Here is a 25,104-nt window from a genome sequence, read left to right on the forward strand (position 1 = left end):
ACAGTAGTGTAGCAGTGTATGGCGGTGTGTTATGATGCACACAGTAGTGTAGTGCAGTGTATGGCGGTGTGATTTGTGCACATAGTAGTGTAGCAGGGTATGGCGGTGTGATATGTGCACACAGTAGTGTAGCAGTGTATGGCGGTGTGTTATGTGCACATAGTAGTGTAGCAGTGTATGGTGGTGTGATTTTTGCACATAGTAGTGTAGCAGTGTATGGCGGTGTGATTTGTGCACATAGTAGTGTAGCAGTGTATGGCGGTGTGATTTGTGCACATAGTAGTGTAGCAGTGTATGGCGGTGTGTTATGTGCACATAGTAGTGTAGCAGTGTATGGCGGTGTGATTTTTGCACATAGTAGTGTAGCAGTGTATGGCGGTGTGATATGTGCACATAGTAGTGTAGCAGGGTATGGTGGTTGTTGTGAATTCTGTGGCCAAGCTCCCTCCTGTGGATGAGAGTGGTACTGCGGCTTCTGAGTTATCTTCCTCAGGTGATGAGGTTAAGTCGTTAGGTGCTGCTCTATTTAACTCCACCTGGTGCTTTGATCCTGGCCTCCAGTCAATGTTCTAGTATTGGTCTTGCTTCCTCCTGGATCGTTCCTGTGGCCTGTCTGCCCTGCATAAGCTAAGTTTTGCTTGTGTTATTGTTTGTTTGCTATTTTTTCTGTCCAGCTGGCTATATTGGTTTTTCTTGCTTGCTGGAAGCTCTGAGACGCAGAGGGATCACCTCCGTACCGTTAGTCGGTGCGGAGGGTCTTTTTGCCCCTCTACGTGGTTGTTTGTAGGTTTTTGTGTTGACCGCAAAGCTATCTTTCCTATCCTCGGTCTATTCAGTAAGTCGGGCCTCACTTTGCTAAATCTATTTCATCTCTGTGTTTGTATTTTCATCTTACTCACAGTCATTATATGTGGGGGGCTGCCTTTTCCTTTGGGGAATTTCTCTGAGGCAAGGTAGGCTTATTTTTCTATCTTCAGGGCTAGTTAGTTTCTCAGGCTGTGCCGAGTTGCATAGGGAGCGTTAGGCGCAATCCACGGCTGCCTCTAGTGTGGTGTGTTAGGATTAGGGATTGCGGTCAGCAGAGTTTCCACGTCTCAGAGCTCGTCCTTTGTTTTTGGTATTTGTCAGGTCACTTTGTGTGCTCTGAATTTCAATGTCCATTGTGGTTCTGAATTACCTGTTCATAACAGGTGGTGTGATTTGTGCACATAGTAGTGTAGCAGTGTATGGCGGTGTGATATGTGCACATAGTAGTGTAGTGCAGTGTATGGCGGTGTGATTTGTGCACATAGTAGTGTAGCAGTGTATGGCGGTGTGATTTGTGCACATAGTAGTGTAGCAGTGTATGGCGGTGTGATATGTGCACATAGTAGTGTAGTGCAGTGTATGGCTGTGTGATTTGTGCACATAGTAGTGTAGCCGTGTATGGCGGTGTGATATGTGCACATAGTGTAGCAGGGTATGGCGGTGTGATATGATGCACATAGTAGTGTAGTGCAGTGTATGGCGGTGTGATTTGTGCACATAGTAGTGTAGCAGTGTATGGCGGTGTGATATGTGCACACAGTAGTGTAGCAGTGTGTGGCGGTGTGATATGATGCACATAGTAGTGTAGTGCAGTGTATGGCGGTGTGATATGATGCACATAGTAGTGTAGTGCAGTGTATGGCGGTGTGTTATGATGCACACAGTAGTGTAGTGCAGTGTATGGCGGTGTGTTATGATGCACACAGTAGTGAAGTGCAGTGTATGGCAGTGTGATTTGTGCACATAGTAGTGTAGTGCAGTGTATGGCGGTGTGATTTGTGCACATAGTAGTGTAGCAGGGTATGGCGGTGTGATATGTGCACATAGTAGTGTATGGCGGTGTGATATGTGCACATAGTAGTGTAGCAGTGTATGGCGGTGTGATTTGAGCACATAGTAGTGTAGCAGTGTATGGCGGTGATTCTGGGGGGTTGCTGGGCTCTCTGGTTCCGCCTCTGGATGCAGCTCAGAGACTGTGCAGCCAATACAGGAATAGACGGATGGGAGGAGGGATCAGGAGAGGAGAGGGACAGGGGAGAGACAGCTCACACATCAGAGACAGCCGCCCTCCCTCCTGGAGACACTGGCATCCCCTGTCACTCTGCATCCCTGGACCCCCTCCCCACCTTCACCCATCTGGGGACCTGCAGGACCCTGATCCCGAGTGTCAGGACCCCAATCCTCCCAGGATGATCCTCCCTGCTGCATCCCTGACATTATCCGCCTGTCCCTGGCTCCTCCTGGCTGGAGGTGTCTGTGCTCCCCCCCAGCACATCTGACACTCTCCCCATCTCCCCCTAGACTGCTGCTGGGTGTCTGATCTGTGCTCCCATCCTCCTCCTCCTCCTCTTCACCATCATCATCATCATCATCAGCGCCTCTTCCAAAAAGGATGCTCTGGCTATAAGGACCTACCGAGCCCCTCGCAGGATCACCCCCTTTTCCTTGCTGCAGCCCCCCTAGCTGATCCCCTCCAGAAGGAAGCAGGATGGGGAAGGACCAGGAGCTGCTCCAGGCTGTGAAGGCGGAGGACCTGAGCATGGTCCAGAAGCTGCTGCAGAGACCCAAAGCGGGCAAAGCCAGTGAGTAGGACCCCGATGCTTTTAATTGGCTCAATGCGTTAAAGGGATTAAATCAGGAAAGAATGAATGAGCTGTTGATACGATGCATCCTCCCGGAATGTGTCATGGAAGGGGCTGCAGCGTGGAGCTGGGTGGGGGGCGACCGGGGGCCGCCAATCTCCACGGCGCTAATAAAAGTGCAATGCGAAATAGAATAGGTGCCATATCATATATGTGTCCTGGGGGGTCACACAAACCTCCGCTGGGGGGACGCGGCAAATAATACTGTGGGGTCCTTAAAGGGTTAATGCCAGCACCGCTGGAGAAAGGGGTGAGCGGACCCTGATCTGCACGAGTGGTACCGAGATGGATGGGTGATGGGCGTCCTACAGATGCCATATGATTGCTGCAAGATGCAGGGGTGGGAGGGGACCGGCTCCAATACACTCACATAGGGGGGCTACAGAAAAAAAAATCACCCTTTTATAGGGGGTCACAGTTTGGGGGTCATTTTTCCATAGGGAGGAGATGGCGGAGGTGCCCAGCCGGGCACCGCTGTGCAGATGGGTCACTTTGTGAGCGATCCCAGTGCTTCCCTGGAGCGAGGAGCGCAGTGGACTGAGCAGAGCGTGCAGTAATAAGGACGGGCACTGGACGACTCTTCCGATAATGTCATTTGTATTTAAAGGCACCGCCGACTCACGTGGGCGCCCAGGAGCTTGCAATCTAATGCAGCGGCGACGCTGCGCCCCGGAAGGTCCGTGGGCTCGCTCATGGATGTATTACGGGACTGAGTCCATCGCGTTAGGCTGCAAATCTGATAACGAGGAAATTCACTTATTAATGACGTTAAACTCCACCTTAATTGCAGCGTCATCATAATCGGCGCTTAAAGGGACAGCGACGGGGCGAAATTCAGCAGCAGCATTACACGGTTATCTTATCTGTCATTCTTGGATTATTTAGACCATCTTTCTGACGATCCATCATTGAAATCTATAATCGACCTTGGAATGGCTGATAACAGGGAGCAATAGATAAGGTAGGCTTAAAGGGAGGTGATCCCAACAATAACATTTATCACCTGTGCGCAGGTATGATCAGTGGGGGTCTAACCCATGGGATCCCGTGATCGGAACTTAGAACAGGGGCCCTGTGTTCCTCCTGTCCGAATGGAGCGATAGTGCGCATGTGTGACAGTGACTGGAGCAGTGGTTACACATGCGCCCTGCCGCTCCACTCACACTGATCCCCCTTTTCATGAGGACCCCTCATTTTTATCACCTAGATGGCAAATGTTCTTGGTGGGATAACCCCTTTAAATATGTTGATGCAATATAGAAATAATTAAAGGGGTTGTCTGACGTCTGCATTGGTGCCAATGACATACCTGCCGGGATGTGCCGGACAACCCCTTTAATAGTATATTGCTGGGCTGTGTCATCAGTGTCTGATCGGCGGTGATCACAGTGGTCTCTTCGCCTCCTGTCAGCCCCTTGGAGATTGCACAAGAGTCATGGTCTGACCAGGGATCGCCAGAGGTCAGCGCGATCGGACCCTCGCAAATTAGACCATAAGGGCATACTCTAGCAGGGTCCCCTTAAAGGTTACCCATCCCTTTAAATGTGGCCTGACTGAGGAAGGTGTGAATGGCTGGTGAATAACTACAGAATATGGTGACCACATGGCAAGTGATAGCGGATCGGGTACCACCACAAAATGCCTCCTGGCTATTTCCTGGGAATGCGGCTGCAGACTGGCATTGAGGTGTGAATGTGCAAAAGTCTACATACCCCAGAGCTAAGTTATTACAGGGAGCACGGAAAACGGGGGTCTCGTCCTTTACGGAGTTAATTCCGAGGTCACTGATCTGGTCAAAGCCCAGGATCTTATCTACCGAGTCATGAGACCTCTGGTGGAAACATCTGGGGCGTTTGGACAAGTTTGTTTTTTGTCTAAGGAGGAGGTTATCGGAAATTTTGTGAAAAATCTGCTCTTTACAAAATGTTGAAAAAATGTGTGCAAAAGTTTTAGGCGTACATAAAATCACTCCGGGGGATGGAGAACTTCTGCTCAAAAAGGTGACTTTTTTTAAAAATTGCAATCGATGAATCGGCTGGAAACATCTAAAAAACTCCAAACCCCTTCCACAATGGTGAATCAATGAAAAAAAAAACAGCCAAACAGATAAAATAGACTTAAAAAAAGGGGAGAAAAAGAAGGAAAATAAGGCTCAAATCAAGAACAGGCGAAAAACGCTGAAAAACTAGGCAAAAAAAAAAGCTGAAAAAGCAATAATGAACCAGGTATAATTTGATAAGTCAGTCATTGGGGGACTTTTTTTTTTCGGAAACCAATCAAATCTTTCTTATCCCCCCAAAATGGTAAATGGCATATGATTGGTTGCGTTAGCTGTAATGTCGCATTCTAACCCAAAGATCTGCCATCATGACAGTAGGTCCTGGTAATAACTCTGAATTTTTAACAATGGGAGAATTAAAGGACCATAATGGCAGCATGTGATTCATTGAGAGGCGCATGGTAACAATTATCTGGTATCGGCAATCATCGAGGAGAAAGAGCTGATCACAATCACTACGATCGATGTCGATCAGTCACCACCATGCAAATGAGAATTGAACGTGTAGAAGGGTAGTGAGGCCAGGGGGCCGACACTTTTATAATGGATATGTTACTAGGTGTCTAAAGTGGTTGCTCTTATTTTATTCCCACTATTCCACTGAGTATGCCATTTTTTATTTTTTTTCAATCTGCCATACGGTTCCCGAGATATAGGCCTTTTTATTTCGTGCTAATTTTTTATAGAACCTCATGGGCGTGTCTTTAGGCTGCTCCGCATAATTAATCTGTGAGTAACACCCCTTTGATAAAGTCTATAAAAATTAGCTCTAAATAAAAATCGCCATAACTCTGGAACCGTATGGCGGATTTTCAAAAAACAAAAAACTGAATACTCAGTTCGGCAAGGGGGATAAAATAAAGATCAGCAACTTGCTACATTTTCATGTGGAAAAATCCAGCGCTGATTTTTTAGGACAATCCGCAGCAGAAATCTAAGGTTGATCCCATGTTTCTGCTCTAGATTTGCACCATTCAATGTGTCTTGTCCTTGCGTGGCTGCCTGCTGCGACTTCTGAGTGGAATCTGCTTCAATAAGTCACTTATTTTTACTCAGGCTGATCTAGAAAAAAATCTGCGCTGATTTATTTGAATACGCGCTGAAATATGTGAACGATTGTATTTATCCTGAACAGCTGCGCCGTTCGGTCACATGTCTGACAACAGGGTGAAGCTAACTCGTCTGTTGCCGGGGGTAGCCAGTGAGATTTTGAAATAAGTCTTTCCCTGTATAAAATGGAGAAAACAATATATAAAAGTACATAAAACAGCACCCATTTATTTGTTTCCACAGAGTAATACTTCATTTCACCTGTGGTGGTGCTGTAGGGAAATTGAACTCTTATCACGAGTTGCTGATATGCTAGGATTGTGATCTGCTCATTGTCAGAGGACCTTTCTAACAAGTAGGGATTGTCCAAAGTGAACAGCCCCTTTTACTTCTGAGGCTCTTTAATAGGATGGTAGGGTCACTTCAGAAACTCAAATAAAGCCAACATCACCATATATGATGGAATACCCTTTTAAAGAGGACCTGGTACCCGATCAAAAGTATCCAATTTTTGCTCTTTTCTTATTCCTTCCGCTTCCCTGAGTATTCTATTTTTTGTCGCTTTTAAATCTAACATACGGTTCCAGAGATATGGGCCTTTTTATTTAGTGCTACTTTTTATGGTCTTTAGTAAGAGGGCGTGGCTCACAGGATTCTCAGGGGGTGTTTCTTTAGGCTGCTTTGCATAATTCCCCTGTGAGCCACGCCCTTTCGTAAAGTCCATAAAAAATGTGCACTAAAAAAAAAGGGCCATATCTCTGGAACCGTATGGCGGATTTACAAAAAACAAAAACTGGAAAACTCAGGGGAACAGCCGGAATAAAATAAGATTAAAAAAATGGCTATTTTTGACTAGGTGACAGGTCTCCTTTAAGTCCAGATCTCTAAAGCAGATTAGTCATCAAACATCTGCTCCAATCATGATCCCCTCCAATTAGATGAATGCAGTGATATGTTATCCGTAGTACGGGCGATTTGACTGGCGGCTACTGAACGGCCACTATGATGCAACCTATACTGTTTAATTTACCACGGCCGGTGCCGCAATATCCGACCTCAGCAGTGACGCCGGGCAATCTGCACAGCTGGTCGTGAAAATGCGATTTAAGTAGTAGAGATAAATTCACCTTATCCTCTTACATAAAAGTATTTAGACTCCTGATCCCTGACACTTGGCGTCGTGTGCCATCTATCGTGCCCCGGCCTCTCGCTGCTCAGAAACAGCTGCATTCTCTCCAAATATGGAAACACTTAGCGAAGGAGACGTATTCCTGAAACTGTTCAGAAAGTGCTGCCCACCATGAAATCGCTGTGACGCGCAACAATCGAGAGACGGCCATCGACAGAGGATCCTGATTTTAGGGTGGCTGCTTCGATGATGCAAAGCGTTCCCCATGTGCTCGGTAAGGGCCGCCCATGCCAAGGCGTTTCCTAATTTATTTCATGCCAGGTAAACAAAAAGTGGTGGCGGGGACCATCGGAGCTCTAGCGCGTTGAATATTGATTTAGTTTTCCTTTTTTATCACATTCCTATTTGGAACAGGGTTGGATCTTCGATATGGCTGTCATAAAGGGGCATCATGGGCGTAGAGTGTTTCACCATGTGATGTAAGGAGCCGATTTCGCCACTATAGAGCGTGGTATGATGGCACTACTCACAGATCCCGGTATTTATCATGGGTTCAGAATTAGCCAAAAAACAAGTAAGTAGAGATTGGGGTCATCTAGGGAAGCTGGTTCAGCAGGATGAGAGCTGTCTCATAATTTGTATGCTGAAAAGATTTTGTTGACTGAATAGTCATCCTAGAAAACCTTATTGTAACCGCCATGTTTCACCTGTCACTTGCCATGAATACGTAAAGTTTTTTACCTGATGTAAATCCCGCTGTTCTCCTGAATCCGGCGTTGTTTTTCTTTTTTTCCTGCGCCCCTCCGTTCCTGAGTTTTCTTTCTCTTTCCTGCATATAAATTTAGCCTTGTTATCAAAGTGGGCGTGGTCATCAACTGTTCCGCGTGGGCGTAGTTTTGATGACCACACCCTGTTGACTAAAAAGACTAATCTATCCATATCTCTGGAACGGAGAGGCGTAGGAAAAAAAGAAAAACAATGTCGGATTCAGGAGAACAGCGGCATTAGCACTAGGTAAAAAACAATTACAAATTTATGGCAAGGGACAGATTTTGTTTAAGTACCCCCTGTTGGAGAAATTCAAGTGAAGATTGATGTCATGTTAATCTGCATCATGTGCCTTATTACTAACTACTGAGGGAATCCTACAGAGCCATATTACTCGTAAGGACCTTTATGGAACAATCCAACAGACCTCTTTCTGTAAAACCCCTGGAATCATTTTTAGTCCCAGATCGCAAACTTCACCATCTTTATGGGTTTTCGTCTAAAAGATCAAAACCGTTATAAGGTGTTAACATCAACATACAAACGCAGACTCTTCTGTTTCCTCATGAGGAAAAATGTATTATTTTTTTTTTTAGATTTGTACATTTTTTTCCTATCTTTAGACAATCGTTGGATGATCTCCAGCTGCGCCAATTAAAGTTCAGTTCACACATATTTTTATTGATCCTCTACATTGTGGACAAGGCTGATCACAGATAAACGAGTGTATACCGCTGCCCGTGAGCCATCACCGCGGGCGTAGATAATGAGGCCGAGGAGAACCAGTACATTAAGGGGTTGTAGGAATTCTAGAAATGTTCCATGGTTCGTGCTATCTACTGTCTATACATCATTATGTCACAACCAAGATAGTAGAGCTGGATATATCATACATGGAGGAGAGAGGCCTCCAGAGCACAAATCATAATAGATTCTCTATGCTGGTGCTTGTTCATCTTACTCTGCCCAACATGCAGGGTTCACACCCATTTGGGTGGAATGGACCACGGGTCAGATCTCTTCTCCATGGTTCCGATCTTCTGTTACAGATGCACCCCTCACTGTGTCTTAGGGAAGCCGCCAAATAGATGGCAGGGGTATGCCTAGCTGTCAGTATTGTGTGTGGGATAGCCCAGCCGCCCAGTCAGGGACTTGATTGTGCCGACTATCCCCATGCTAATTTAGGCCAGGTTTGCTGGGCTTTCTCCAGATGTCACCTTTTCTTTCTGACCATTTAGCTGTCTGGCAATGGTCAGATCATTGCCAGTCGTAGCTTTCCTCGGTGGTGTTCGTACCTTGTGCTTATATGTTCTGCAGTTCCGTTTGTTTGCCTTACCCCTTTGTCTTGATCCGTTAGTGTTTTGGCCTTCTGACCTCGGACTGTGACCTGTTTTCCCTTTTGTCTTGCCCCTCTGCCTTTGACGTACACTCTTGGTATTTGACCTCGGACTTCTCACATCTTCATCCTAAACTGCAGCCCCTCTCATATATTCCGCACAGAAACCTCATGAGTGGTGGAATCCAAACAGTGGCTAAACCACAACTCCCAGCAAGCCCTGATAGCTTAGTGGGAGACCTAATTTTGCAACGGCTAGAGAATGACTGTTTGGGACTGGTCTTTTTAGGACATCTTCATAGTAATCTTTTCTGTGACGTTATGTGGCCGATCCTCCTTGGTAATTGGTCTTCTTCTGTGGACCACTGGCATTCTTTGCCTGGCATCTTGGGTTCTTCTTGTACTTGCTAGACCATGGCATGCAACACTCGGTGACTTCATGACCTTGCACAGCCTACTAAGTGCAAGAGGTGCCCAGGAAGCCGGGCACAGAGGTGAAAACTGACTGCCATGGAGGCCCAAACTGGACGCCATGGGTGTCAGGCCATGCCTCCTTCACAACCTTTCCTGATGATGTAGCACCCTGGCATCAAAAAAGAATTCCTCAGGATGAGCGGTGTCCATAACATTTGCCAGTTTCGCTTGAAATCCAGGAGTTCTCGCCTTCCGGAGAATGTATCAGAAATGGTAAGGGTCGTTAGATGAGATCCAGTGTTGCCACTTGGGCACTAAGGATCAGGTAGGACTGCTACCTCTGCACCCCTTATGTCTACACCCCTCGCTAACACTTGAGGTTACTGCATACCGGCCAACTCTCAGGAATGTATATGGGAAAAGGAAAGACTTCTTGGACTTTCGGAACAGTTGTCGAATCCCTCTGGTGATATAGAGTTCCAGAGGTATATTTAGGGGGCGAAACGTGACATGGATGGGTGTCGCCTGTTGTAAATGGGGTGTCCCTGGGTTTCTCCAGTTACTTGGGTCTCAGACCAGTTTGTCACGTCCGACATTTATGGTCCCAGTATGGACTGCGATATCCGGACCGGCCCCAGGTGTTCTGGCCCATCAGCCAGTTCGGCTGGTCCACAACTGGTCCGTGCTTGGACTGTCAATGTCTGTACATGGGAAATTGGCTTTAGAATGTATTTTACATAACAGAAAGTTTTCTGGACTTTTCTTCCACTTTTCATTGAGATTAGAAATCTGCTAGAAACGTATTTAGCAAGTCATTAAAAAAAGCAGAAGCGTCAGCAGCACTGGCAAAAGTCATTTTTCACTGCCTGTCCTGGAGAGGCTCTGGTGAAAGGAATGGCTGCGCTTACAGATGTGGAGGCAGATTTAGTAAATAAGGATACATGAAGTGTCTGCGGGTGTACGCAGCCCCTGCTGCTGCAAGTATGGCACAATTACTGCATAAAATCACATTTATAAATGGAGGGGACCGTATTGGCAAAATGTAATTAGGGCCCCATGCAACTATCCTATCCTAGAACATAAATGGGCCACATATAGTCAGTCCTTCCGATTTCATTACTTAAAGGGGATCTGTCTCCAGGTCAAAACTGGTCATTTTTTACTTTTATTTTATTGCTGCTTCCCCACTTCAATATTACACTTTTATTTTTTTCTAAATCCGCCATACGGTTCAAAAGATATGGACCTTTTAATTTGGTGCTATTTTTTAGGATCTATTCTAAGGAGGCGTGGCTCACAGGATCATCTGGGGGCGTGTCTTTAGGCTGCCTTGCTTTGTTTCAGTGTAGTAAAGAACGTAACAATTGGCACAAAATTAAAAGGCCCCTATCTCTGGAACCGTAGGGTGGATTTTAAAGAAACAAAAACCTGAATACTCAGAAAAGCAGTGGGAACAAAATAATAGCCAAAACTAGACACTTTTCACCCGGTGATAAATCCTCTGTAAAGGAGCACTTTATGATGTTTGTGGCTGTTTTGTAATGGAAAAGAAGGCAACCCTTCCTGTATTAAGATCAGTAACGGACTAAGCCTAATTTAATTTCCAAAATGGAATGCTGCAATTGAAAATCTCTTCGCACTCCCTGCTGGTTCAGTGTCTGTATGGAGCTTTTCCTATAGAAGCATTTATAAGAATGCCCCAATTTTTTTTTAGCTCGTGTGGTCTTTTTCCTTGAGAGATTGACGCCAAAAATATATACATAGTAACATAGTTAGTAAGGCCGAAAAAAGACATTTGTCCATCCAGTTCAGCCTATATTCCATCATAATAAATCCCCAGATCTACGTCCTTCTACAGAACCTAATTGTATGATACAATATTGTTCTGCTCCAGGAAGACATCCAGGCCTCTCTTGAACCCCTCGACTGAGTTCGCCATCACCACCTCCTCAGGCAAGCAATTCCAGATTCTCACTGCCCTAACAGTAAAGAATCCTCTTCTATGTTGGTGGAAAAACCTTCTCTCCTCCAGACGCAAAGAATGCCCCCTTGTGCCCGTCACCTTCCTTTGTATAAACAGATCCTCAGCGAGATATTTGTATTGTCCCCTTATATACTTATAAATGGTTATTAGATCGCCCCTCAGTCGTCTTTTTTCTAGACTAAATAATCCTAATTTCGCTAATCTATCTGGGTATTGTAGTTCTCCCATCCCCTTTATTAATTTTGTTGCCCTCCTTTGTACTCTCTCTAGTTCCATTGTATCCTTCCTGAGCACCGGTGCCCAAAACTGGACACAGTACTCCATGTGCGGTCTAACTAGGGATTTGTACAGAGGCAGTATAATGCTCTCATCATGTGTATCCAGACCTCTTTTAATGCACCCCATGATCCTGTTTGCCTTGGCAGCTGCTGCCTGGCACTGGCTGCTCCAGGTAAGTTTATCATTAACTAGGATCCCCAAGTCCTTCTCCCTGTCAGATTTACCCAGTGGTTTCCCGTTCAGTGTGTAATGGTGATATTGATTCCCTCTTCCCATGTGTATAACCTTACATTTATCATTGTTAAACCTCATCTGCCACCTTTCAGCCCAAGTTTCCAACTTATCCAGATCCATCTGTAGCAGAATACTATCTTCTCTTGTATTAACTGCTTTACATAGTTTTGTATCATCTGCAAATATCGATATTTTACTGTGTAAACCTTCTACCAGATCATTAATGAATATGTTGAAGAGAACAGGTCCCAATACTGACCCCTGCGGTACCCCACTGGTCACAGCGACCCAGTTAGAGACTATACCATTTATAACCACCCTCTGCTTTCTATCACTAAGCCAGTTACTAACCCATTTACACACATTTTCCCCCAGACCAAGCATTCTCATTTTGTGTACCAACCTCTTGTGCGGCACGGTATCAAACGCTTTGGAAAAATCGAGATATACCACGTCCAATGACTCACCGTGGTCCAGCCTATAGCTTATCTCTTCATAAAAACTGATTAGATTGGTTTGACAGGAGCGATTTCTCATAAACCCATGCTGATATGGAGTTAAACAGTTATTCTCATTGAGATAATCCAGAATAACATCCCTCAGAAACCCTTCAAATATTTTACCAACAATAGAGGTTAGACTTACTGGCCTATAAGTTCCAGGTTCACTTTTAGAGCCCTTTTTGAATATTGGCACCACATTTGCTATGCGCCAATCCTGTGGAACAGACCCTGTCGCTATAGAGTCCCTAAAAATAAGGAATAATGGTTTATCTATTACATTACTTAGTTCTCTTAGTACTCGTGGGTGTATGCCATCCGGACCCGGAGATTTATCTATTTTAATCTTATTTAGCCGGTTTCGCACCTCTTCTTGGGTAAGATTGGTGACCCTTAATATAGGGTTTTCATTGTTTCTTGGGATTTCACCTAGCATTTCATTTTCCACCGTGAATACCGTGGAGAAGAAGGTGTTTAATATGTTAGCTTTTTCCTCGTCATCTACAACCATTCTTTCCTCACTATTTTTTAAGGGGCCTACATTTTCAGTTTTTATTCTTTTACTATTGATATAGTTGAAGAACAGTTTGGGATTAGTTTTACTCTCCTTAGCAATGTGCTTCTCTGTTTCCTTTTTGGCAGCTTTAATTAGTTTTTTAGATAAAGTATTTTTCTCCCTATAGTTTTTTAGAGCTTCAATGGTGCCATCCTGCTTTAGTAGTGCAAATGCTTTCTTTTTACTGTTAATTGCCTGTCTTACTTCTTTGTTTAGCCACATTGGGTTTTTCCTATTTCTAGTCCTTTTATTCCCACAAGGTATAAACCGCTTACACTGCCTATTTAGGATGTTCTTAAACATTTCCCATTTATTATCTGTATTCTCATTTCTGAGGATATTGTCCCAGTCTACCAGATTAAGGGCATCTCTAAGCTGGTCAAACTTTGCCTTCCTAAAGTTCAATGTTTTTGTGACTCCCTGACAAGTCCCCCTAGAGAAAGACAGGTGAAACTGTACAATATTGTGGTCGCTATTTCCTAAATGCCCAACCACCTGCAGATTTGTTATTCTGTCAGGTCTATTAGATAGTATTAGGTCTAAAAGTGCTGCTCCTCTGGTTGGATTCTGCACCAATTGTGAAAGATAATTTTTCTTGGTTATTAGCAGAAACCTGTTGCCTTTATGGGTTTCACAGGTTTCTGTTTCCCAGTTAATATCCGGGTAGTTAAAGTCCCCCATAACCAGGACCTCATTATGGGTTGCAGCTTCATCTATCTGCTTTAGAAGTAGACTTTCCATGGTTTCTGTTATATTTGGGGGTTTGTAACAGACCCCAATGAGAATTTTGTTACCATTTTTCCCTCCATGAATTTTGACCCATATGGACTCGACATCCTCATTTCCTTCGCTAATATCCTCCCTTAAAGTGGACTTTAGACAAGACTTTACATAGAGACAAACCCCTCCTCCTCTCCGATTTTTACGATCCTTTCTAAACAGACTGTAACCCTGTAAGTTAACTGCCCAGTCATAGCTTTCATCTAACCATGTCTCGGTTATTCCCACTATGTCAAAGTTACCTGTAGATATTTCTGCTTCTAGTTCTTCCATCTTGTTTGTCAGGCTTCTGGCGTTTGCGAGCATGCAGTTTAGAGGATTTTGTTTTGTTCCAATCTCCTCACTGTGGATTGTTTTAGAAATGTTCTTACCTCCCTTCTGAGTATGTTTTCCTGGATCTTCTTTGTTCAAGTCTCATGTTTTTCTTCCCGTCCCCTCTTCTTCGGGGGACGGGAAGAGACAATTAATGTCCCATCTGCTAAATGAAGCAGATAAAGATTGACAGGAGCTAACTGGGCACAAAGCAAAGTGACGCCAACGTTTCATAGAACGGGGGCACGCCCGGCCTTGTGCGTTCTGTTGGCGGAGCAGAGAATAGTTGCACTGGCGCCCAATATTACAGCTCTGCACAGTGCTCTCACACCGCGGCTTACACAAGGTATTTACATGCAAACTTCTTAAAGGGAATGTATCACCTGTTATTATTTGTCCTCATTAAAATCAGTTACTGATAAATACACTTTTTCTAATCTGTTTTCATTTGCTAATCATAGATATTTTTATTTTAGCTTATGTACATGATTATGGGGCAGCTTTCTTGTCTGAGATGCCCTTACCAACATTTAGGGACAGCAGCCACATGGATCATAGACAGCAATGAGCAGGAGATGTTTATTAATTTCTATGTGTTGTAGGTATGACCTGTGCAGGGAGGAGGAGGAGGTGAGCTGTGACGTCACCTACTATTGTGAATGGTGGATCATGTGTTATCTACTGTATATAGAGGTGATATCAGTCATTGTACAGGAGGAGGAGGTGAGCTGTGACATCACCTATTGTGAATGGTGGATCCTGTGTTATCTACTGTATATAGAGGTGTTATCAGTCATTGCACAGGAGGGGGAGGTGAGCTGTGACATCACCTATTGTGAATGGTGGATCCTGTGTTATCTACTGTATATAGAGGTGTTATCGGTCATTGTAAAGGAGGGAGAGGAGGTGAGCTGTGACATCACCTATTGTGAATGGTGGATCCTGTGCTATCTACTGTATATAGAGGTGTTATCGGTCATTGTAAAGGAGGGAGAGGAGGTGAGCTGTGACATCACCTATTGTGAATGGTGGATCCTGTGTTATCTACTGTATATAGAGGTGTTATCAGTCATTGTACAGGAGGGGGAGGTGAGCTGTGATATCACCTATTGTGAATGGTGGATCCTGTGTTATCTGCTGTATATAGTGGTGTTATCAGTCATTGTACAGGAGGAGGAGGAGGTGAGCTGTGACATCACCTATTGTGAATGGCGTAGCCTTTGTTATCTATATCTCGGTGTTATCTGTCAGTGTATTCCTGCCTGTGAGGATTATGAGACTGTTGAAAGAGTTTGTCCAGGCTTAGGGCTCAAGTCGGCAGTCACTCTATGCTTGCACCCTGTCAGGATTCTCCGTGGGCGGGCATGTGACCCCAAGTATGCAATTTGCATGCATGCTGTCACGTGCCGACTAGACGTGCCTCGCCTCTCTAAATACAAGTGAATTGATCGAGGCCTGACATGCCTAGACTCTGACTGCAGACTTGAGGCCCACCCCTGGACAACCCCTTTAAGGCACAGTCTGTAGAGACCAGGAAGTGTCAGTTTATTTTTGGTCTTAGTGTGAAAATTGCATGATTTCAAGATTTTTTTTTTCTTATATACGATAGTGATGTTCAAAATTACAGTAAAATATACTTTTATTATTAAAGTTTGATTTAAACAATGCATCATTTTCTGATGTCACATTCCCTTTAAGAGCCACATTAGTGAAGCTCCAGGAGACTCATCTGGTCTTTCCTAGGCCGTACAGTAAATAAATGCCCCCCACCCCTGTGCTGCCTGCTCCAGTTTATGGCTAAACACGGCTTGTTAGTTCAGTGTTTGCAGCGAGGTGGCGAGGGGATCGCGACTTTCGGGGGTCACTCACGTAGGTGTATTTATCCGTCACATGGTCGTGTAGACTCTAGAAATTCCAGCTCAGCGAAAAGCGACTGTAACATTTCCTACATAATAATCGCAGAGATTATTTGTGGCCGTTTCACTTTGTCAGGGTTTCCAGATAAGCCGAGGATTTCATCTTCTGCACTGCAGGAATCCCGACTCGGCCAAGAAAATAAAAAAAATAAAAAATTCTCAAACGAAATACTGATTATTGGTCCATAGTACGTCACCATGATCATGTGGCACCAGCCAAGAGCAGCCCTCTCTTTGGAGGACCATGCATTACCAATTTTCAATGGCCACCGTGTAATACCTTACTTCTCCTGTTGGAGTGCTGTAGGGAAACAGAATACCTACTGTAGTTCCAGTAGAACGCTGGGAATTTCAGCAGCAGAACTGGTGATCAGTTTATTTTTCAGGCCTTTCCAGTGGTATGTTCATATTACTTTTCTGTTTGTGGCTCCATCAGGGAGTTCTTACCAAGGGCTTCCAATGTGTGATGCCAGGATGCACATATAGGGGGTCGGAAATGGGGTTCAGAAGGCACAGATTTAGGATTCTCTAAGATCTGGGCATCACATCTCCACTCTTTATGCTGCAGAACATTGCGCCTCCCAGTTCTCCTCTTCCTAATGTATCCTGATAAATAATATAAGGAGTGTTTTCTGCACGGAGTATCATGGGCATGTACCGGGTGTACAGTAGGGCATTGAGCAGCTGGTGCTCGGAGATAAAGGCGCTGTCATCTCCTCGTTCAAGAACAGGCGGACAACCGTGCAACCTGATCTCCATAGAATTCCAGTAATGGCGACTTCACTCATTCACAATCAGAGCCATTCACAGGAAGCATCGCTACTACAGGGGCTCAGCGCCGTGCAGAGGAAACTAACGGAGAGGGGGCATATCGGGTACAGGACACACATGCTGACTAAAAAGCCCCAAAATCCACAAATGTGGACACATCCGCCACCCACAACATACATCGCAACCCTATATAGGCCATTGTATGCATTAGACCCCACGGTACGTTATCCTGCTGCTACTGACACTTCAGCACCACTTATCCAGACCCCACTGCCATATCGAGACCCCACTACCAACTGGCTTAGGTCTCCTCAGTTTCCAATATCTAGATTTCTCTGAGCCTTTTGGCTAGGCCTCTCCTATATCCATTACTGCAATATACACATATTCCGCTGCCAAAGTCGGACACCACTTCCACCTTGGCTTAGACCCCCACAGTCCCCAATATACAGACACCACTGCCATAGCCGAACACCACAACTGCCACATCGGATAAAGCCCCCATGGCTATGTTGGACACCACTGCAACCTCGGTTTAGGCCTCCAAAGTACCTGATATCCAGACACCATTACCACCTCAGCCTGGTTCTCCGCAGTGCCCAGTATTTGGATCTTACTATCATATTCGGACACAACTTCAACCTCGTCTTAGGACTCTGCTGCACCCAATATGGAAATCCCACTGCCGTATCTGGACCCCACTGTCACTTTGGTTTACGCCCCCACAGTACCCTATATACAGACATCACTGCCGTATCTGGACCCCACTGCCACTTTGGTTTAGGCCCCCACAGTACCCTATATACAGACACCACTGCCGTATCCGGACCCCACTGCCACTTTGGTTTAGGCCCCCACAGTACCCTATATACAGACACCACTGCCGTATCCGGACCCCACTGTCACTTTGGTTTAGGTCCCCACAGTACCCTATATACAGACATCACTGCCGTATCCGGACCCCACTGTCACTTTGGTTTAGGTCCCCACAGTACCCTATATACAGACATCACTGCCGTATCCGGACCCCACTGTCACTTTGGTTTAGGTCCCCACAGTACCCTATATACAGACACCACTGCCGTATCTGGACCCCACTGTCACTTTGGTTTAGGTCCCCACAGTACCCTATATACAGACATCACTGCCGTGTCCGGACCCCACTGTCACTTTGGTTTAGGTCCCCACAGTACCCTATATACAGACATCACTGCCGTATCCGGACCCTACTGCCACTTTGGTTTAGGCCCCCACAGTACCCTATATACAGACATCACTGCCGTATCTGGACCCCACTGTCACTTTGGTTTAGGCCCCCACAGTACCCTATATACAGACACCACTGCCGTATCTGGACCCCACTGTCACTTTGGTTTAGGCCCCCACAGTACCCTATATACAGACATCACTGCCGTATCCGGACCCCACTGCCACTTTGGTTTAGTCCCCACAGTACCCTATATACAGACATCACTGCCGTATCCGGACCCCACTGTCACTTTGGTTTAGGCCCCCACAGTACCCTATATACAGACATCACTGCCGTATCCGGACCCCACTGTCACTTTGGTTTAGGTCCCCACAGTACCCTATATACAGACATCACTGTCGTATTCGGACCCCACTGCCACTTTGGTTTAGGCCCCCACAGTACCCTATATACAGACATCACTGCCGTGTCCGGACCCCACTGCCACTTTGGTTTAGGTCCCCACAGTACCCTATATACAGACATCACTGCCGTGTCCGGACCCCACTGTCACTTTGGTTTAGGTCCCCACAGTACCCTATATACAGACATCACTGTCGTATTCGGACCCCACTGCCACTTTGGTTTAGGCCCCCACAGTACCCTATATACAGACATCACTGCCGTATCCGGACCCCACTGCCACTTTGGTTTAGGCCCCCACAGTACCCTATATACAGACATCACTGCCGTGTCCGGACCCCACTGTCACTTTGGTTTAGGTCCCCACAGTACCCTATATACAGACATCACTGCCGTGTCCGGACCCCACTGCCACTTTGGTTTATGCCCCCACAGTACCCTATATACAGACATCACTGCCGTGTCCGGACCCCACTGCCACTTTGGTTTATGCCCCCACAGTACCCTATATACAGACATCACTGCCGTGTCCGGACCCCACTGCCACTTTGGTTTATGCCCCCACAGTACCCTATATACAGACATCACTGCCGTATCCGGACCCCACTGTCACTTTGGTTTAGGCCCCCACAGTACCCTATATACAGACATCACTGCCGTATCCGGACCCCACTGTCACTTTGGTTTAGGCCCCCACAGTACCCTATATATAGACATCACTGCCGTATCCGGACCCCACTGTCACTTTGGCTTAGTCCCCCACAGTACCCTATATACAGACATCACTGCCGTATCTGGACCCCACTGCCACTTTGGTTTAGGCCCCCACAGTACCCTATATACAGACACCACTGCCGTATCTGGACCCCACTGTCACTTTGGATTATGCCCCCACAGTACCCTATATACAGACATCACTGCCGTGTCCGGACCCCACTGTCACTTTGGTTTAGGCCCCCACAGTACCCTATATACAGACATCACTGCCGTATCCGGACCCCACTGTCACTTTGGTTTAGGCCCCCACAGTACCCTATATACAGACATCACTGCCGTATCCGGACCCCACTGTCACTTTGGTTTAGGTCCCCACAGTACCCTATATACAGACATCACTGCCGTATCCGGACCCCACTGTCACTTTGGTTTAGGCCCCCACAGTACCCTATATACAGACATCACTGCCGTATCCGGACCCCACTGTCACTTTGGTTTAGGTCCCCACAGTACCCTATATACAGACATCACTGCCGTATCCGGACCCCACTGCCACTTTGGTTTAGGCCCCCACAGTACCCTATATATAGACATCACTGCCGTATCCGGACCCCACTGCCACTTTGGTTTAGGCCCCCACAGTACCCTATATATAGACATCACTGCGGTATCCGGACCCCACTGTCACTTTGGTTTAGGCTTCTGGTTTATCCTGTATCCAGATTCCACGGCCACATTTGCCCCGTGCCCTGTCTCCATGTTCTTGGGACATCCTTTTTGGTGGTGGACACTGACGTGGCAGAGGTGTTAGTGGTTCTCTGCCTGGAGGAGACCATGTTCGGCATCACCATGGTAACGCAGATGAGGACCGTTTATTAGGACCTGTCCTGCCATTTGTTACGTTTCTCCAGTAGTGGGCGCTGCAGGCAAATAGTGAGCCATGAATCCTGATCAGTAGGGGTTATCTAAGAAAGGGATTTTCCAGTTCTTTAGCTTGATGGCCTGTGCTTAGTTTTGGCTATCGATATTAGATTAGTGGGGCTCTGACGGTGCCCCCCATCTGTTGTCTGAGACCATACATCTGGGTCCATACATGAATGCTCCCTCCGGCCTCGCCGTGAACACTTTGCTCGGACTGAACCCCATTAGTTTTCCCGTCCCCGGTGTCTCTATCGCGGCGATGGCTTCATCTTATTTATCCCAGATAGATTCTTTTCCGCCTGGATCTCAATATATCACATATTAAAACTTCCCTCCTTGTCTCCGTTTCCATGGAAACTTGGGCCATATAATTAGTCTGCGGTACAAAACTATGTTAATTTTCTAAACACCAGGGCCGAGGAACGAGCAGGAAAGAAAAAAAATAATTCAGCAACCTGAGCAATTAATTAAATTTTCTGAAAAAAAAAAAAAAAAAAAAGTGCTTTGTGAGCGCGGCCGGGAAAAGATCAGTCCTGATTGTGTGCGAGCGTCGTAATGGGATTAATTCAATAAACTTCTTACTGCATGAAATCGCTATCAGAATATCCCAGAAATCCTTTCTAAGCATGGCCGCCCCCGATATCACAGGGAGACGTCTAGATCACAGTCGGGGGCACGTGGAGAGGCCAGGGCACATGGAGAGGCAGTGGGCACGTGGAGAGGCCTGGGCACATAGAGAGACGGGGGGCACGTGGAGAGGCCTGGGCACATAGAGAGACGGGGGGCACTTGGAGAGGGCGGAGCACATGGAGAGGCAGGGGGCACGTGGAGAGGCCTGGGCACATAGAGAGACGGGGGGCACTTGGAGAGACGGGGGCACATGGAGAACCTGGGGATACACAGAGGCCGGGGGCACACGGAGAGGCGGGTGACACATGGAGAGGCGTGGGGGTACATGGAGAAGCCGGGTATACATGGAGAGGCCTAGGGCACATGGAGAAGCTGGTTATACATGGAGAGGCCTGGAGCATGTGGAGAGGCTGGGGGAAACACTGAAAGGCTGGGGGCACATGGAGAAGTCAAGGGTACATGGAGAAGTGAGGGACACATGGAGAGGTGGGGGGCACATGGAGAGGCCAGGGGCACGTGGAGAGGCCTGGGGGCACATGGAGAGGCCTTGGACACATGGAGAGGCCTTGGACACATGGAGAGGCCTTGGACACATGGAGAGGCCGGGGGCACGTGGAGAGGCCTGGGGGCACATGGAGAGGCGGGGGGCACATGGAGAGGCCTGGGACACATGGAACGGCCGGGGGCACATGGAGAGGCCAGGGGCACATGGAGAGGCCAGGGGCACGTGGAGAGGCCTGGGACATATGGAGAGGCGGGGGCACATGGAGAAGCCGGGGGCACGTGGAGAGGCCGGGGGCACGTGGAGAGGCCTGGGACACTTGGAGAGGCCGGGGGCACATGGCGAGGCCAGGGGCATGTGGAGAGGCTGGGGGAACACTGAAAGGCTAGGGGCACATGGAGAAGCCAAGGGTACACGGAGAGGGCAGGGGGCCCATAGAGAGGTGGGGGCACATGGAGAGGCCAGGGGCACGTGGAGAGGCGGGGGCACATGGAGAGGCCTTGGACACATGGAGAGGCCTTGGACACATGGAGAGGCCTTGGACACATGGAGAGGCCTTGGACACATGGAGAGGCCGGGGGCACGTGGAGAGGCCTGGGGGCACATGGAGAGGCGGGGGGCACATGGAGAGGCCTGGGACACATGGAACGGCCGGGGGCACATGGAGAAGCCGGGGGCACATGGAGAGGCCAGGGGCACGTGGAGAGGCCTGGGACACATGGAGAGGCGGGGGCACATGGAGAAGCCGGGGGCACGTGGAGAGGCCAGGGGCACATGGCGAGGCCGGGGGCACATGGCGAGGCCAGGGGCATGTGGAGAGGCTGGGGGAACACTGAAAGGCTAGGGGCACATGGAGAAGCCAAGGGTACACGGAGAGGGCAGGGGGCCCATAGAGAGGTGGGGGCACATGGAGAGGCCGGGGGCACGTGGAGAGGCCAGAGGCACATGGAGAAGCCAAGGGTACACGGAGAGGCCAGGAGCACATGGAGAGGCCGGGGGCACGCGTAGAGGCCAGGGGCACATGGAGAGGATAGAGGGCACACAAAAGAGGAGGGCACAACCCACATGTAGGAGCTGTGCCACAGCCATAACTGCCATACATGGACCAGCAGTACTGAGGATGGTTTACACCCGGCAGGACCAGCGATGGATCCATCTATCTGTCTTTCAGCACCGTTACCAAAATCTGAGACTGGTAGATGGGGGTCCCTGCCGGTCTCTGTAGCCTCAACTCTATCAATGAAGTTTTGACCATGTTGAAATTTTCCAGGGGCACAGCAGACCCTAAAAGTGGTAATAAGTTTGTATCCACCATCCATAGAGCTAGAAGAAGTATCTGCAGACGCTGGATCTCACCTGTCGGCATGATGTTTCCCCCTATAATAGAGGTGTCAGCGGTGGACGACAGCCGCTTATCTCCGTCCATCCATAGAAATAACATACAAGCTCAGCCAAGCTAAACAAACATGCTAATATGGGAGTAGGGGAGCATAGCTGTCAGAAGAACCATCGGTCAGATATCAGCCATTTTATGTACGTGCCGGATTTAGAAAGTTGGAGATATGAAATAGATACAGGAATAAGAAGAGAAAGTGCGAAGGACAAATACATACAAAGAGATACAGTGGGTGCGGAAAGTATTCAGACCCTTTAAATTTTTCACTTTTTGTTTCATTGCAGCCATTTGGTAAATTCAAAAAAGTTCATTTTTTTCTCACTAATGTTCACTCTGCACCCCATCTTGACTGAAAACCCCCCCAGAAATGTTGAAATTTTTGCATATTTATTAAAAAGAAACACTGAACTATCACATGGTCATAAGTCTTCAGCCCCTTTGCTCAGTATTGACCCTTTTGAGCTAGTACAGCCATGAGTCTTCTTGGGAATGATGCAACAAGTTTTTCACCCCTGGATTTGGGGATCCTCGGCCATTCTTCCTTGCAGATCCTCTCCAGTTCCGTCAGGTTGGATTGTGAACGTTGGTGGACGCCATTTTCAGGTCTCTCCAGAGATGCTCCATTGGGTTTAGGTCAGGGCTCTGGCTGGGCCAGTGAGGAATGGTCATAGAGTTGTTCTGAAGCCGCTCCTTTGTTATTTTAGCTGTGTGCTTATGGTCATTGTCTTGTTGGAAGGTGAATCTTTGGCCAAGTCTGAGGTCCAGAGCACTCTGGAAGAGGTTTTCATCCAGGATCTCTCTGTACTTGGCCGCATTCATGTTTCCTTCAATGACAACCAGTCGTCCTGTCTCTGCAGCTGAGAAACACCCCCATAGCATGATGCTGCCACCACCATGTTTCACTGTTGGGATTGTATTGGGCAGGTGATGAGCAGTGCATGGTTTTCTCCACACATACCGCTTAGAATTATCACCAAAAAGGTCTATCTTCATCTCATCAGACCAGAGAATCTTATTTCTCATAGTCTGGGAGTCCTTCATGTTTTTTTTAGCAAACTCTATGTGGCTTTCATATGTCTTGCACTGAGGAGAGGCTTCCGTCAGTTCACTCTGCCATAAAGGCCAGACTGGTGGAGGCTGCAGTGATAGTTGACTTTGGAATTTTCTCCCATCTCCCTACTGCATCTCTGGAGCTCAGCCACAGAGATCTCGGGGTTCTTCTTTACTTCTCTCACCAAAGCTCTTCTCTCATGATTGCTCAGTTTGACCGGACGGCCAGGTCTAGGGAGACTTCTGCTGGTCCCAAACTTCTTCCATTTAAGGATTATGGAGGACACTGTGGTCTTAGGAACCTTGAGTCCTGCAGAAATTCTGTTGTAACCTTGGCCAGATCTGTGCCACAATTCTGTCTCTGAGCTCCTTGGCCAGTTCCTTTGGCCTCATGATTCTCCTTTGACATGCACTGTGAGCTGTGAGGTCTTATATAGACAGGTGTGCGCCTTTCCAAATCAAGTCCTATCAGTTTAATTACACACAGCTGGACTCCAATGAAGGAGTAGATCCATATCAAGGAGGACCACAAGGAAATGGACAGCATGGGACTGAAATATGAGTCACATATACATAATACTTATGACCATGTGATATTTCAGTTTTTCTTTTCTATTAAATTTGCAAAAATTCCTACATTTCTTTTTTTTTTTGTTTTTTTTCAGTCAAGATGGGGGGCAGAGTGTACATTAATGAGAAAAAAATGAACTTTTTTGAATTGACCAAATGCCCTGTTGTGTCCTCGCACCTCCTGCCTCGGAGACGCCATTAGTTCTCGGAGAAGTAACGCGCTGTGACGCTACAAGGGCGCACAGGAATTATTCGGGATTATTGTTCCCAATAGCCTGTGGATCTTCTGCCATAATTGGGCCCCATTACAAATTTTGCATTGAGACCCAGCTTCTTCCTTGCTCCTCTGATAGGCCTGCATTGGCTCTGTGATGGGTATTATCTGACGATGTCCTCCTCGCCCTCTGCTCCCGATGTGTTGTGTCGTCAGTCCCAGTGACAGCCGCCCGTTACTCCGCCGCGTCCCAGTTAGCGGCAGCTGGCAGCCTGTTTGCTCTGCATTTACACCTCTCGCCCGGCCTCTGTCGTCAGCTCCACCGTCAGCGCATTGTGGAGGTCATTTATCAGCTCCGGCTTTATATGGCAGAGAATGAAGAAAAGACATAAGCAAACTGGGCAATAGGACAATACGGTGGACTGAATGGCTCCTCGCACTGCTATGAAGTATCTCACAGGCTGCAGGACTGATAATACAAATATTACAGCTCTTCTGTCAACATTTTATATTATAACTGGGTCACAGCTCCAGCGCCGTCATTACAGCTACAGGCAGGGTGTGGAAAGAGCAGGAAATGGAAGATCTCTCACCATTTGCCTGCACCTACCACTAGGGGGAGCTCACTGCATATGGATTTATACAGTCACCACTAGGGGGAGCTCACTGCATATGGATTTAAACAGCCACCACTAGAGGGAGCTCACTGCATCTGGATTTATACAGCCACCACTA

At 47.2% G+C, this 25,104-nt stretch overlaps 1 protein-coding gene across 2 annotated transcripts in view; it reads left to right on the forward strand.

The window, feature by feature from the left end:
* The first annotated feature begins 2,073 nt into the window (after positions 1-2,073).
* The window catches only part of CASKIN1 (CASK interacting protein 1), a 156,189-nt gene continuing 133,158 nt past the window's right edge, over positions 2,074-25,104 (forward strand). Inside the window, exon 1 of one of the 2 annotated variants that reach the window (XM_069734575.1) lies at positions 2,074-2,609. In XM_069734575.1, the coding sequence (XP_069590676.1) occupies positions 2,516-2,609 (94 nt within the window). In that variant the 5' untranslated portion in view covers positions 2,074-2,515. The remainder of the gene's footprint in view (positions 2,610-25,104) is intronic. The other variant, XM_069734576.1, reaches the window with a different exon arrangement.

Source organism: Ranitomeya imitator, chromosome 7 (genome assembly GCF_032444005.1).
Source record: "Ranitomeya imitator isolate aRanImi1 chromosome 7, aRanImi1.pri, whole genome shotgun sequence".
In the NCBI taxonomy this organism is placed as follows: Eukaryota; Metazoa; Chordata; class Amphibia; order Anura; family Dendrobatidae; genus Ranitomeya; species Ranitomeya imitator.